At 38.1% G+C, this 14426-nt stretch overlaps 1 protein-coding gene across 40 annotated transcripts in view; it reads right to left on the bottom strand.

Moving 5' to 3' along the window:
• Nucleotides 1-14426, bottom strand: part of TRDN (triadin) — a 478227-nt gene that overhangs the window by 405521 nt on the left and 58280 nt on the right. For 37 of the 40 annotated variants that reach the window (XR_011854160.1, XR_011854161.1, XM_072141623.1 and 34 more), the window contains 2 exons: nt 8138-8167; nt 2967-2993 (listed from right to left, as the gene is read on the bottom strand). The exons of 1 other annotated variant lie outside the window; for it this stretch is intronic. Coding sequence is in view for 37 of the 39 variants with exons in the window: in XM_072141623.1 (XP_071997724.1) it covers nt 2967-2993; nt 8138-8167 (57 nt within the window). In the remaining 2 variants the exon portion in view is untranslated. The remainder of the gene's footprint in view (nt 1-2966; nt 2994-8137; nt 8168-14426) is intronic. 2 more of the 40 variants (XM_072141628.1, XM_072141632.1) reach the window with 2 other exon arrangements.

Raw genomic sequence — 14426 nt, 5'->3', positions numbered from 1 at the left:
CAAGGGAAATCCTAACATGTTTATGATATTACTTGTTTGTTTATTTTATGTGCGTGTTCTAGGGAAAAGGGGGTATTAGAATTTTTCGGTTTTCATTATTTTTTTAATCTTTTTTATTTTTTAGACCCACAAGGATACCATAATCTTTGGGTCTGATGGCTTCTACCATATACTGCAATAAAATCAAATCCTACATGGTGGAGCACATTAAAATTCCTCCGGCACTGACTGCAGGTGTTACCAGTGGGTGAGTGCTCTCCAACACACAGCCAGATGTGTGCCCATATTATGTTCCTTTCCATTTTCTTTCCAGAGTTTCATCACATAGAGGAGTATGGAGAATGTAATGAATATTAGAAACCAGAAAGGAAATAGTTATATTAAGTTTATAGTCTGTTCTGTGTACTAAGAGTTTATAATTTGTCTGTGTGAAAGTGTTCTGAGAGCAGAAGGTGGGGAGTGTATGACATAGCAAGAAGCAAAGTTAGAGAGAACAAGAGAAATTTCTGTAGTATCACAGTCGGGTATGGAGGGATAGATATTTGAAAGGGGAGATCTTTAACCTCACTATGCTATGTAGGAGACTTCTGTAACCACATATATGCATACACTCAGCTCAGAGAAAGCATGGTCACATTACATCCCACTCCTCCCTCCAGAGTAAGCTGGGAGCAAGAGCTCCTCCCCACCTGTGTGTCCATAGAGTTGTTTACAAGATGGTTTCCCAACTGTACAACCAGAGGAGAGAGCTGCTTCAAGCTACACCGAAAGGGATAGCAAATAAATTGCTGGATATAGGTAATCAAAATAATAGGCAAAGTTCTACATCCCAAAAGCTATTGTTTTGTTAAAAATAAAAACATCAGAATTATGCTTTAAAGCATCTGCCTATTAAATAAAAATGCAAAGCTCCATATCTCTTGTATTACACTTTGTATGGCAATTTCAATAGGCTTAAGTAATGAAAATAGTAAAAAGATATAATTTGCTAAACACACTGAGAACATTGAACATAAATTTCCTGTCTTGTTAACAAAAATAAATAAAGTATATAATTGAGTTAATTATATAAAAGTACCGTTTCACTCTATACAATAGTCACTCCCTTTATCTCTACAATTAAAATCCTTCTCTTTACCGTCAGATGATCCCGTAGTATTACCACTGAATGTAAGCACAATAGAAATAATAGAAATGCATTTAGAAGTCAATTCCTTTCCTATTGAGTGTTTTGATATGTCACCCCTTTATGACAAATGGCTTTAATTTTCTGGTAATCACATCATATTATATTGCTAAGTTGATAAAGAGGATCTCATTTTAAAGAAGACTAACATGCCCAGAGTAAAACATGCAATTTATCCTTATCAATGTGACACATTGTTAATAAATCCTAATATTACCAGCTACTATTCTGAAAGAATGACAGGATGTAGAAGCTGCTGGGCTAATCTTTGTTGCCTTGGCAACTGAGCAGTTTGTGAAAAGTTTATTACATTATGTGGAGGCTGTATATTTTTTAGAGCATGCATTTTATTATTAGATCCCTCATTATGCTGTAGGCATTCACAAAACGCCTCATTTTCTCATGCCTTTCTCGCTTGACCTCATGTCATCGTGTTGGCGTACTTGTTAAATTTTATGCCGCCGAGCAAGACAAACATGATAAGGGGTTTATGGTGGAAAAATAACTAGGAATTAATCAGAATTGTTGTTAAATATTGTAGACAAAAGCTGCTCGTAATGTGTCTCTTGGAGAGGATCCCTCTGATAAATCGCCTATTCTACAATGGTAATAAAAACAATCATAGCCTAATAACTATTGTTTTATATCATTAGATTTATTACCAGTATATTTCACATTGGCTTTCTTGGCTGATGAAACCAGTTAATAGCCCTAGCATTAAATAGAATGGAAAAGAATGATTCCCAGAGTTTGTGACTCCAGCAATGCTGACTATTTATATTCACGCTTTTCTTTCAAAAATATCAGTGCCAATTTGTCTGTTAAGGATAGAATTCTGTTGTAACTGATATAAATTGTCTATGCCACATTTATCGAGGTTTTCTCAAGAAACAGGAAAGTCTGTTTGCTTAAAATTATGCTAGTGCACCAGAATTTTGGGGCAGATTTGTGGCATAACCTAAAGTGACTAATGAGCAAATTACAATATGACTAAACAGTCTTATACTCCACAAGATTTATCATCCTGCATCAGACACTTTGATAAAGCTGGTGCAGCATAGGACTGTCTAGACTAGTTGGTGGAGATGTACTATGTGTTATCTGTTTTCTGACAGTTTTATTGGAATTCCGCCCCGCACGCCACTTGGTTGTGTCAGGATGATAAGGGCAGGCAGAGGCATGAATGCCCTGGGTGCTGTATTTACTATAGCTGAAATCTCCACCAGGTGAGACCTGTTCTAAATTAGTCTTAAAGTGCTGGTGTGGAGGGGGTGATATTAAGACTTCAACATTTTTTGCAAGTCATTTATAATGTGAGAAGTATATGTAATATACAGCTGACACCCATAGCTTGTTCGGGAGGAGGTGCCAGAAGCTGGACGTAATAGTACGTCATAGGCCGACAAGTCACTGACACCCATGATGTACTATTATGGCAAATATTGGCAGGGGGGTTAAATATTCTGAATTATTTCAGTAGTTTATGATAGTTTAATTTACAATACCTGGTTCCCTGCCAGCAGCGTGTTTGTGCCTGTGTCAGTATCCTCTCCTCCACACTTATCCAACTCCCTCCCCCTCCCCACTTCCTGTCAGGCAGGGGAGGCAGCAGGGATCCAGGAAATGTGAATTTAACTACTGAAATTATTAATTACGGGTGACAGGTTCACTTTAAGTTCCCAGAATGTTTATCATGAAATACAATACATATTTTGTGTTAAATGTTAAAAATGGTATATACTGTAAGTAAATTAATATCTGAATAAGCCATGATCATTACCTTTTCTTGTCGCTGGCTGTATCCCACCTCAAATAAGTATATGAAAGAATTAATTGTAAAATCATTACACATCTAATCCAGTCAATTTTACAGTTGAATCTAAAGAAAGTCAAGTAAACTATTATTGTGGTGCTGAACTATAGTGATGAAATAATATTCCGCAATTTATTCAATTTCTTAGTGTTTGTTTAACAAATGGGTTTTATACATTCTAACTAGAGATGAGCGAGCACTAAAATGCTCGAGTGCTCGTTACTCAAGTCGAACTTTTTCAGATGCTCGAGTGCTCATATTGAAAAACGAACCCCATTGAAGTCAATGGGAGACTTGAGCATTTTTCAAGGGGACCAATAAAATGTGTAATTTTATTGAGAAATAAGGAAGTCAGTCCTGTTTCTTTGTTTTTCTTATTCAATGGAATATTCGTGGAACTTCAAAAAGGAGAATGACCCATGTTAAACATCTGCAATGTGTTCTTCACACATATTGTTCTTCACATACTATTGTGAAGAACACCTTTCTGCACTAATGTCTTCTGATAAGTTAGAAGATGTATGAAGAACACATTGCAGATGTTTCCGTACATCTGCTAACTTATCAGAAAACATTAGTGCCGAACGGTGTATACGAATATTCCATTGAATAAAAAAAATTAAGAAACAGGACTGACTTCCTTATTTCTCAATAAAATGACACATTTTATTGGTCCCCTTGGTCCCCTTGAAAAATGCTTGAGTCTCCCATTGACTTCAATGGGGCTCGTTATTCGATCCGAGCACACGAAGAGCACACTGAGCACACTGAAATACACATTGCAGATGTTTCCGTACATCTGCTAACTTATCAGAAGACATTAGTGCAGAACGGTGTTCTTCACAATAGTATGTGAAGAACAATATGAGTGAAGATTCTTCACACATATTGTTCTTCACATACTATTGTGAATAACACCGTTCGGCACTAATGTCTTCTGATAAGTTAGCAGATGTACGGAAACACATCTGCAATGTGTTCTTCAATGTGTTCTTCACTGTGTTCTTCACTTAAATGATCCTGTGCTCACTGTGTTCACTGTTTTCACTGTGTTCTTCACTGTTCTTCACTGTGTTTCCTTAAGTGAAAGCTCGTTCTCGAGCAGGTTAAATACTCGTCCGAGCAACGGGCCGTTTCGAGTATGCTGATACTTGAACGAGCACCAAGCTCGGATGAGTATGCTCGCTCATCTCTAATTCTAACTAGTTATATCATTACTTTACGTGCTTTATTCATAGACCAGAACTATGTTATAGATCTCTTCTATAGTGGTTGTGATTATTATAATCTGCATTTAATATAGAAGGCAGTAAAGTCAGATAGTAGAGCGCCAAGAGAAAGCCAAAAAGTTCTTTACATTTATACCCTAAGTACAAAGCACTGTTTATCTGCCACTCTAACTTATCAAAGGCTCCAAAATGATAGAAGAGGTGAATTCCATGTGAATATTTACAATGTAATTGGTTTCACCATATAGGAGTAATTGTTTTTATATTTTGATTGATAGGGCATTTTGGGACATGGAGATAACTAATGTGTGTATGAATATACAAAACATTTGACCCAAGTCATAAAATGGTACATACTAATAAAACATATGTAAACCTTTGACATTGGAAAAAGTGATAAAATGCTTTAAAGTGCATTCTCTAATTATTTTGGCATCTGCACATATAAATAAGTTTGGAAATCCTAAGATGAGAAAGGTTTCACTGTATACACTACTGCATGTGGTGGCCAAGAGGTCAAATAATAGAAGATATAGTAGTTGACTTCAAATATTCTTGAATGGATGGTTAAAGATCTTTCTAATGATTTTTTTGCATATAGACTTTTGCATATAGAAAGGGGCATTATCTATGTTCTATTTACATCATCATAGAATGTTTACTGTCTGAACAATAGTCTGTGAATCCCAATGCCAATAATACCTTATGGTCAATACTATGGAATATGATGGCGCTATATAAATGATGGTTATTTTGGTAACTTCATGAAAGTACAATAAAGACTTAAATACTTGACTTAAAAATCATAATATTCTAAAACTTAGGTACTAGTTTTCTGGATATGGGGATTTTAAGCAAGTTTGAGATAACAAATCATCCACCATATTTGATATCACTCTCCTGAGATAATAAAGAGGACCCCCTCAATACAAATGCATTCAATAGCCTTTTCAAGATCTTTCAAACCTTCCACAAACGTCTCCTTCACTATGATTTGACAGCTATGTGTCCAAAAATAATATTTAGCCAGCTCTCATGATGTCTGGTGCATGATGTCCACTACAAACAAGGGGACTTTCTGAGCTTGGGAGAGCTCACAATGAGTGCTAAATACTACACATCCATGACTTTAATCAACCATTCTAAATCTCACTTCAAAGTTGGATGATGCCACTATACTGGGTAATGAAAGAACCATGATCTGGGAGGTGTTAATACGCTTGGCATCATTCTGGTAGGAGTTTATTGTGTCAGGTTCCCTTTAACCCCTTAACGCTCTGCGCCGTAGCTCTACGGCGCAGAGGTATAAGGGAAGTATGAAGAGGGCTCACGGGCTGAGTCCTCTTCATACAGAGGTGGGGGTTTTTGCATTTTGCACAAAACCCCCACCGCTAATAACCGCGGTCGGTGCTTGCACCGATCGCGGCTATTAACCCTCTAAACGCCGCCCGCAAAGTCGCGGGCGGCGTTTAAAAGACGGCGGCGCGCGGGCGCCGCCATCTTTTTTTCGATCGCCACGCCCCCGAACGTCATCGGGGGGCGGCGATCGGTTACCATGGTAGCCTCGGGTCTTCTCTTGACACCAGGCTACATGGTTTATGCAGGTTCGTTACAATGAGCCAGTGGCTCATTGTAATGTAAGACCTGCAAAAACGCCATATATTGCAATACTGTAGTATTGCAGTATATGGTAGGAGCGATCTGATCATCTAGGGTTATTGTACCCTAGATGGTCTAAAAAATAGTGAAAAAAAAAAGAAAAAAAAAAGTTTAAAAAATAAAAAAAATTAATAAAATATTAAAAGTTCAAATCACCCCCCTTTCCCTAGAACGGATATAAAACATAACAAACAGTAAAAATCACAGACATATTAGGTATCGCCGCGTCCCAAAATGCCCGATCTATCAAAATATAAAAACGGTTACGGCCGGCGGTGACCTCCGAGGCGGGAAATGGCGCCCAAATGTCCGAAATGCGACTTTTACACCTTTTTACATAACATAAAAAATGAAATAAAAAATGATCAAAATGTCGCACAGACCTCAAAATGGTAGCAATGAAAACGTCGCCTCATTTCGCAAAAAATGACCCCTCACACATTTCCGTGCGCCAAAGTATGAAAAAGTTATTAGCGTCAGAAGATGGCAAAAAATTTTTTTTCTTTTTTGTACACATTCGTTTAATTTTTGAAAATGTATTAAAACACAATAAAACCTATATAAATTTGGTATCACCGCGATCGCACCGAACCAAAGAATAAAGTAGGCGTGTTATTTGGAGCGAAGAGTGAAAGTCGTAAAAACTGAGCCCACAAGAACGTGACGGTTTTTTTTCAATTTTTCCACATTTGGAATTTTTTTTCAGCTTCGCAGTACACGGCATGTTAAAATAAATAACATTACGGGAAAGTAAAATTTGTTACGCACAAAATAAGCCCTCACACAGGTCTGTACACGGAAAAATGAAAAAGTTATGGATTTTTGAAGTTGGAGAGCGAGAAATGAGCCGGAAAACCCTCCGTCCTTAAGGGGTTAAACTACAGAAGAATGGAAGGAATAAATTCCCTTTTCAAACACACATTTTCCTAAGAAGCTTGATTTTGGTATTGAATATAAAAAGTAAATGCCAAATGTAAAAAAGACTAGACAAGTAGGGGCCCACAATTTTATTTCCATACAGGGCAGGTCTTGTGGCAGTCTTAATAGGCTCCATTTGAGGTTGTATTTACCTAGTTTTCATGTCCTGATTTATACAGCCATGTTCCTCAGAGAGGTCGTACATTCTGTTCCACATGAATGTATGTTGCATATTTATATATATACAGTAAAGAGTATTTGAAAAGGGATGGAGATGGAGCCAAAGGACCTGTTGCATGGCTGTCTCCTATATTAGGATTGCAGTCATAATACCTGGTTCTTTGTAGGTTTACCCCGATTTATTTGGCTGACACTTAAGTATGAGCTTTGATAACCGTTTTATATGATTTTTGTAGACAAGAATATCAACTATGAACTACATAATGTTATGTTAAAAATATGACATGTAACCTTAATTTGATTATATTACAATGACATAGTACACAATTAATGATTTATAGTAAATTAAGCATGCTTCTTCATTGGGGTAAAGTCAAATGAAATAAAGATGCAGACATTGGGTTGATTAGCTTATAAGATATGATTAGATTTAGTTAGGTTTTAATAGTTAAGTGAGAGAAGCATAGTTTAACTCTATTTGTCTATACACTACCTATAGAGATGATGGCATGTCTACACCAGGGCATAGCTTGGTGGTTCTAAATGTAAGGATATTCAGATTCAGAGATAAGGCAGCAAGTTGAATCCTCTAAGTTTAGCTAGGACGTATGCATTCTGGAATAATGTTTTTGTACCTCTATAGATAAGGATCAATACGATCCTATTACAAAGCATGCAACTGCACATGCTGTGCTATGTAATATCTGCTAGTTTGTCCTTGCCATATTTCAATGCACTTTGATATCCCCTGTCTTAGAAATAATTCTGTAATTGAAATTTAACTGTATATTCAAAATGATAGAATATGATATAGGATGTTAAATATCAACTATGCCTTTATCTTTACTGTATCTATCCATCTATGGGGTAGGTAGGTGGATCTAACCAACAACAAGCAAGAAATAGAGAATGAAATTAAAGGGTGCCAGCCGACAGCTCCAGCTAAGGCCCTACATTGAATAGAGAAGAGAAAAATGGCAGCACTGCTGAGAGAAGATCAATGGGGGTCCCAGGCGTCAGACTCCCACTGATCTATTATTGATGACCGATTAATCGGTCATTAATATTGTGCACCTGTAAAACCAATTAAACTTTTCTTTATAGCCTTTCACCTTTCTTTCCTTTGAAAAAAAAGAAATGAAAATAACCAACCTATTTTTTTCACTGGCGGCTCTGCAAGTCCTATATTGGAATAAAAGAAGACTTATAAGACACTTTGCGGGATGCTGGCACGTTTTACTGCAGTGTCTGGATATATTTAGATGTTTGTAGTACATTTTATATGCTTCACATGAATCCCACAGATGTTAGCACAACAGTGACTTGTTATCAAAACTGCTACATTTAGCATGCATTACACAAAACATTATTAATGCTCACCCGCTGCTTCTTTACAATACAAAATCTCATCCGATGCAAAAATCTAGAAAAATTCAGTAAAGATAGCATGCAATAATGTGGCCAAGAACTATGAAAAAGCTTGTGATGTAGTTCAGATAGAGCTGGTCCTGGCTCAGTCTGTTCTAATAACCTTGCTTCAGTTCTCATTCTTTTTCATTGGGGTTACTTTGTTTCTCAGATAATCTGCTAAGACTCTAGCGAATAAAATATACAGTGTGGCTACTTTGTTTGTTGAGTTATTGCATTTATATTTGTAAATAAATCTAGAACGTCTTATTAAAATTAAAAGATTGTGTAGGGTTAAGTTTATGTTGACCATTTATTAGGATAGGGCATCAATATCAGTTCAGACACAATTCAACGCCCCCAACATCCGAACAGATCAGCTGTCATGAAAGTCAAAGACAGAAAAATTGCACAGAATGGATCAGTGGTCAGGTCAAGTTATTGCAGTTCAGTTCCCAATTAGCTGAGAGGCAAGGTGCTGAATACTGGATGAGGCTGTATAGCACCTAAACTTGTGTTTCCCTATTAAAAGCAATCAAGAAAGAAAAAGCTATACACTTTGAATATAACATCCAGCCTGATGTAAGACATAATACATAATACATTTTGAGATCTCAAAGGTGTAACATAAAGTACCTGTGCTTCTTTGGAAAAATTGTACCAAAGTTCCTTAACTATCATATGACATTTACCCATTTACAATAGTTCTTGGGGGAAGGGGTCTCAGCAAATCGGTGATGTAAGTACTACTCATGTGGCCAATAAGTAGCTTGAGTACTTCTTAATATGTATCAAAAAGGTTAAGGAGGACCAATAACTAGAAGCATAACTACCAGGGGGAGCAGTGGCTATGGGCGTAGATTATGATGGGTACTGTATCAGCTCTATCTGTGTCCCTAGTTCAATGCAGAGATTAGCACTACCCTTCTCTGCTCTCTGTACTAATACATGTATGCCGGCTCTAGACAGACATGTATGACTATTGACCTCTCAGGACCTGTGAGATGAGTCATCCACAGGTCCTGGTTGTGAAGCATGGGAGACTGAGCACATATGTGAGGTAAGTGGTATGTGTTTTCTGTGCGTCTACGTGTGTGTTTGTCTGCCTGTCTCTGTTTGGTGTTTCTGTCTATATTATTACCACACTGTATATATTTGGGTATAGTACTACACTTCTCCTCCTATCCTGTACACATATATATATATATATATATATATATATATATATATGCGCTACTACTCCCACCCTGTGTGTGTATACATATATATATATATATATATATATATATATATATATATATATATATGGGCACAGCACTGCATTATGCCTTCTATACTGTATATATATTTGGGCACAGTACTGCACTATTCCTCTTATCCTGTATATTTATATATATAGCACTACCAATCCTGTCCTCTACATATATGAGCACAGGGCTGCACTACTGCTCTTATCCTCCAGACAGACCCCTACTGATCAGACTACTATTCCTTATCCTGCGGATAGAGGATAAAAATAATGCTTTGTAAAATCTCTAAAACAACAGCTTGCCACTAAAATTTGTCAATGGTTTTCCATTTATGGAATAGGGGAACCACTGACCTCTAAACTCACAAACATTTAATTGCTCTGTAACCTCTTCTATTTATGTCTCTTGATCTGGTAGCAAATTTCCAATATCCATAGACTGCTTTAGCCAACATGTTAAGTTCTCGTAACTTCAACTTAAATCTTCACTAAGTTTATTTTAACTCCTGGGCTTTTTTTGATTTATGCATTTTTAATTGATGATTAAAGTAATACTATCAGAAAATCTATGCAGCGAGTACTTTGGAAAAAAAATGTTTATTTAGGATTATTTATAATCTAGAGAGAGATCTCATATGCATTTCAGCAGCTGAGTAACCAACATAATCAATCATACAGTCTAAACAATGATGAGCGTACAAACATTTGACAAAAATAGTTTCCTTTTAATTACAGATATGCTAATATTGGTAAGCTGATGCATCTCCGACATGATGCAGAACAAAGCACAGCCACTTTTTTATGGCTGCTGCAGTCTTCAGAAAACCTCTCATTACAAACTGTGGTACACAAGGAAAAATACAGTCTGTTGCCAATATGTAGCTTCTAAAAACAGATATAACACTAGTGATCAGAAAGTCACAATTATTCCCTGTGTAGTATACAAAATTGTGTACATATACCACCTGGTGCTCCAGCCTTAAAAACAGCAATTAAAAAATTCCTTCTCTATATTTGTTCTATCAGTGCTCAAGTTTGGTGAAGTTGGATCTGTGAATAGGATATACACCCATATCAATGTAAGCATTGTATAACATACAATGGGGAACATTTACTGGGGGCTTTGCACTGGTTTTCTGATGGACTTTGCACGTTGCTTGCACAGAAACATTAAGAAGTGTTCTTGCCACTATTGTGTCAAAAACGCCCGTTTGGAGGCGCAGCTTCGCTACCCCCCCATGCGACACAAATAAGGGGGCGTCACGGCACTCAGTCATACCATGCTCCGGATTTAACATATGAAGTCTGTCGCACGCCCTATGTTAAAGGTGCACCACAAAAAAGTTGGTGAACTCTGTCAGGCCAGTGCAGGGAAGCGCCAGATTCATGATTTCTGGCGTATAATCTTAATAAATCGGTCGTACCCAGCAATATACATAGACAGAGAAATTTTCCGACTTTCGTAGTAAACTTGCACAACAGTTTTCCAAAATACAGAAGCAAAAATTTTGAGAAGTGGACATTAGAGATGAGTGAATCAATTTTTTAATTCGTATATTCAGTATCTACATTTTTTCTGATTCAATTTTGACCAAACTGTAACACGATAGTAATGGAGATTACAAACTATAAGTGTTCCAGAGGACTAGAGGGGGTTATGCAGTATAGAAATTTCCAGGACAAGTAAAGCAACATTGCTTCTAATTGAATAGATCTGTCCTGAATAGAGATGAGCGAACATACTCGTCCGAGCTTGATGCTCGTTCGAGCATTAGCGTACTCGAAACTGCTCGTTGCTCGGACGAATACTTCGCCCGCTCGAGAAAATGGCAGCTCCCGCCGTTTTGCTTTTTGGCGGCCAGAAACAGAGCCAATCACAAGCCAGGAGACTCTGCACTCCACCCAGCATGATGTGGTACCCTTACACGTCGATAGCAGTGGTTGGCTGGCCAGATCAGGTGACCCTGGAATAGACTAGCCCCTGCCTGCGCTGCTCGGATCATTCTGTGTCTGGATGCCGCTAGGGAGAGAGCTGCTGCTGGTCAGGGAAAGCGTTAGGCTGTTCAATTAGAATAGTGTTAGGCAGGAGTGATTCTACAAGAACCCAACAGCCCTTCTTAGGGCTACAATAACGTTATACTTTTTTTTTTTTTATTTGCAGCTAGTACCATATTGTGAGGAATTTGCAGGGAGACTTGCTACCGTTGTGTTTAGCTCTTAGTGACACACATATCCACCTCAAACACCAAAGTGGGAAAATTTATTAGGGGTTTGATTTCAATTAGGCACAGTCTGCCATTTACTTTTTATTTTACGTTTATTTTTTTAATAACTCAGTGTCATCTCATCTGGCATAGCAGTGTGCTTTCATACTTGGCTAGAAAATAGCCATAGGAGAATCCAAACGGCTTACTTACGCCTACAATAGCGTTATATATATTTTATTTCTGGTTGATCTGCTGGTGGCTGTCCTTGCTGCAGTGCATCTACTACCAAATTGTGAGGAATTTGTAGTGAGACTTGCGACCTTTGTGTTTAGCGCTTAGTGACGCACATATCCATCGCAAAGACCGAAGTGGGAAAATTTATTAGGGGTTTGATTTCAATTAGGCACAGTCTGCCAGTTTCTTTTTATTTTACGTTTATTTTTTTAATAACTCAGCGTCATCTCATCTGGCATAGCAGTGTGCTTTCATACTTGGCTAGAAAATAGCCATAGGAGAATCCAAACGGCTTACTTACGCCTACAATAGCGTTATATATATTTTATTTCTGGTTGATCTGCTGGTGGCTGTCCTTGCTGCAGTGCATCTACTACCAAATTGTGAGGAATTTGTAGTGAAACTTGCGACCTTTGTGTTTAGCGCTTAGTGACGCACATATCCATCGCAAAGACCGAAGTGGGAAAATTTATTAGGGGTTTGATTTCAATTAGGCACAGTCTGCCAGTTTCTTTTTATTTTACGTTTATTTTTTTAATAACTCAGCGTCATCTCATCTGGCATAGCAGTGTGCTTTCATACTTGGCTAGAAAATAGCCATAGGAGAATCCAAACGGCTTACTTACGCCTACAATAGCGTTATATATATTTTATTTCTGGTTGATCTGCTGGTGGCTGTCCTTGCTGCAGTGCATCTACTACCAAATTGTGAGGAATTTGTAGTGAGACTTGCGACCTTTGTGTTTAGCGCTTAGTGACGCACATATCCATCGCAAAGACCGAAGTGGGAAAATTTATTAGGGGTTTGATTTCAATTAGGCACAGTCTGCCAGTTTCTTTTTATTTTACGTTTATTTTTTTAATAACTCAGCGTCATCTCATCTGGCATAGCAGTGTGCTTTCATACTTGGCTAGAAAATAGCCATAGGAGAATCCAAACGGCTTACTTACGCCTACAATAGCGTTATATATATTTTATTTCTGGTTGATCTGCTGGTGGCTGTCCTTGCTGCAGTGCATCTACTACCAAATTGTGAGGAATTTGTAGTGAGACTTGCGACCTTTGTGTTTAGCGCTTAGTGACGCACATATCCATCGCAAAGACCGAAGTGGGAAAATTTATTAGGGGTTTGATTTCAATTAGGCACAGTCTGCCAGTTTCTTTTTATTTTACGTTTATTTTTTTAATAACTCAGCGTCATCTCATCTGGCATAGCAGTGTGCTTTCATACTTGGCTAGAAAATAGCCATAGGAGAATCCAAACGGCTTACTTACGCCTACAATAGCGTTATATATATTTTATTTCTGGTTGATCTGCTGGTGGCTGTCCTTGCTGCAGTGCATCTACTACCAAATTGTGAGGAATTTGTAGTGAGACTTGCGACCTTTGTGTTTAGCGCTTAGTGACGCACATATCCATCGCAAAGACCGAAGTGGGAAAATTTATTAGGGGTTTGATTTCAATTAGGCACAGTCTGCCAGTTTCTTTTTATTTTACGTTTATTTTTTTAATAACTCAGCGTCATCTCATCTGGCATAGCAGTGTGCTTTCATACTTGGCTAGAAAATAGTCATAGGAGAATCCAAACGGCTTACTTACGCCTACAATAGCGTTATATATATTTTATTTCTGGTTGATTTGCTGGTGGCTGTCCTTGCTGCAGTGCATCTACTACCAAATTGTGAGGAATTTGTAGTGAGACTTGCGACCTTTGTGTTTAGCGCTTAGTGACGCACATATCCATCGCAAAGACCGAAGTGGGAAAATTTATTAGGGGTTTGATTTCAATTAGGCACAGTCTGCCATTTCCTTTTTATTTTACGTTTATTTTTTCATAACTCAGCGTCATCTCATCTGGCATAGCAGTGTGCTTTCATACTTGGCTAGAAAATAGCCATAGCAATAGGATAGCATCGTTTGGTTTTAAAAACTAAAAAACACAAAAAAAAAAAAAACACAAAAAAAAGTTAAAAAAAATTTAAAGTTATAACTTTCATTTTCAAAATGTTTAACCCGAGGGCTAGGGGTAGAGGACGAGGGCGGGGACGTGGGCGTCCAACTACTGCAGGGGTCAGAGGCCGTGGTCCTGGGCGGGGTGAGGGTGAGACACCACCTGCTGATGAGGGAGCAGGGGAACGCCGCAGAGCTACACTCCCTAGGTTCATGTCTGAAGTTACTGGGACTCGTGGTAGAGCACTGTTGAGGCCAGAACAGTGCGAACAGGTGATGTCGTGGATTGCCGACAATGCTTCGAGCAATTTGTCCACCAGTCAGTCTTCCACGCAGTCCACCCATGTCACCGAAATCGGCACTCCTCCAGCTCCTGCACCTCAGCCTCCTCC

Source organism: Engystomops pustulosus, chromosome 3, assembly GCF_040894005.1.
Source record: "Engystomops pustulosus chromosome 3, aEngPut4.maternal, whole genome shotgun sequence".
NCBI classification, from domain to species: Eukaryota; Metazoa; Chordata; class Amphibia; order Anura; family Leptodactylidae; genus Engystomops; species Engystomops pustulosus.
The sequence above is the reverse complement of the archived record's forward strand: the minus strand, read 5'-3'. Positions and strand labels throughout refer to the sequence as shown.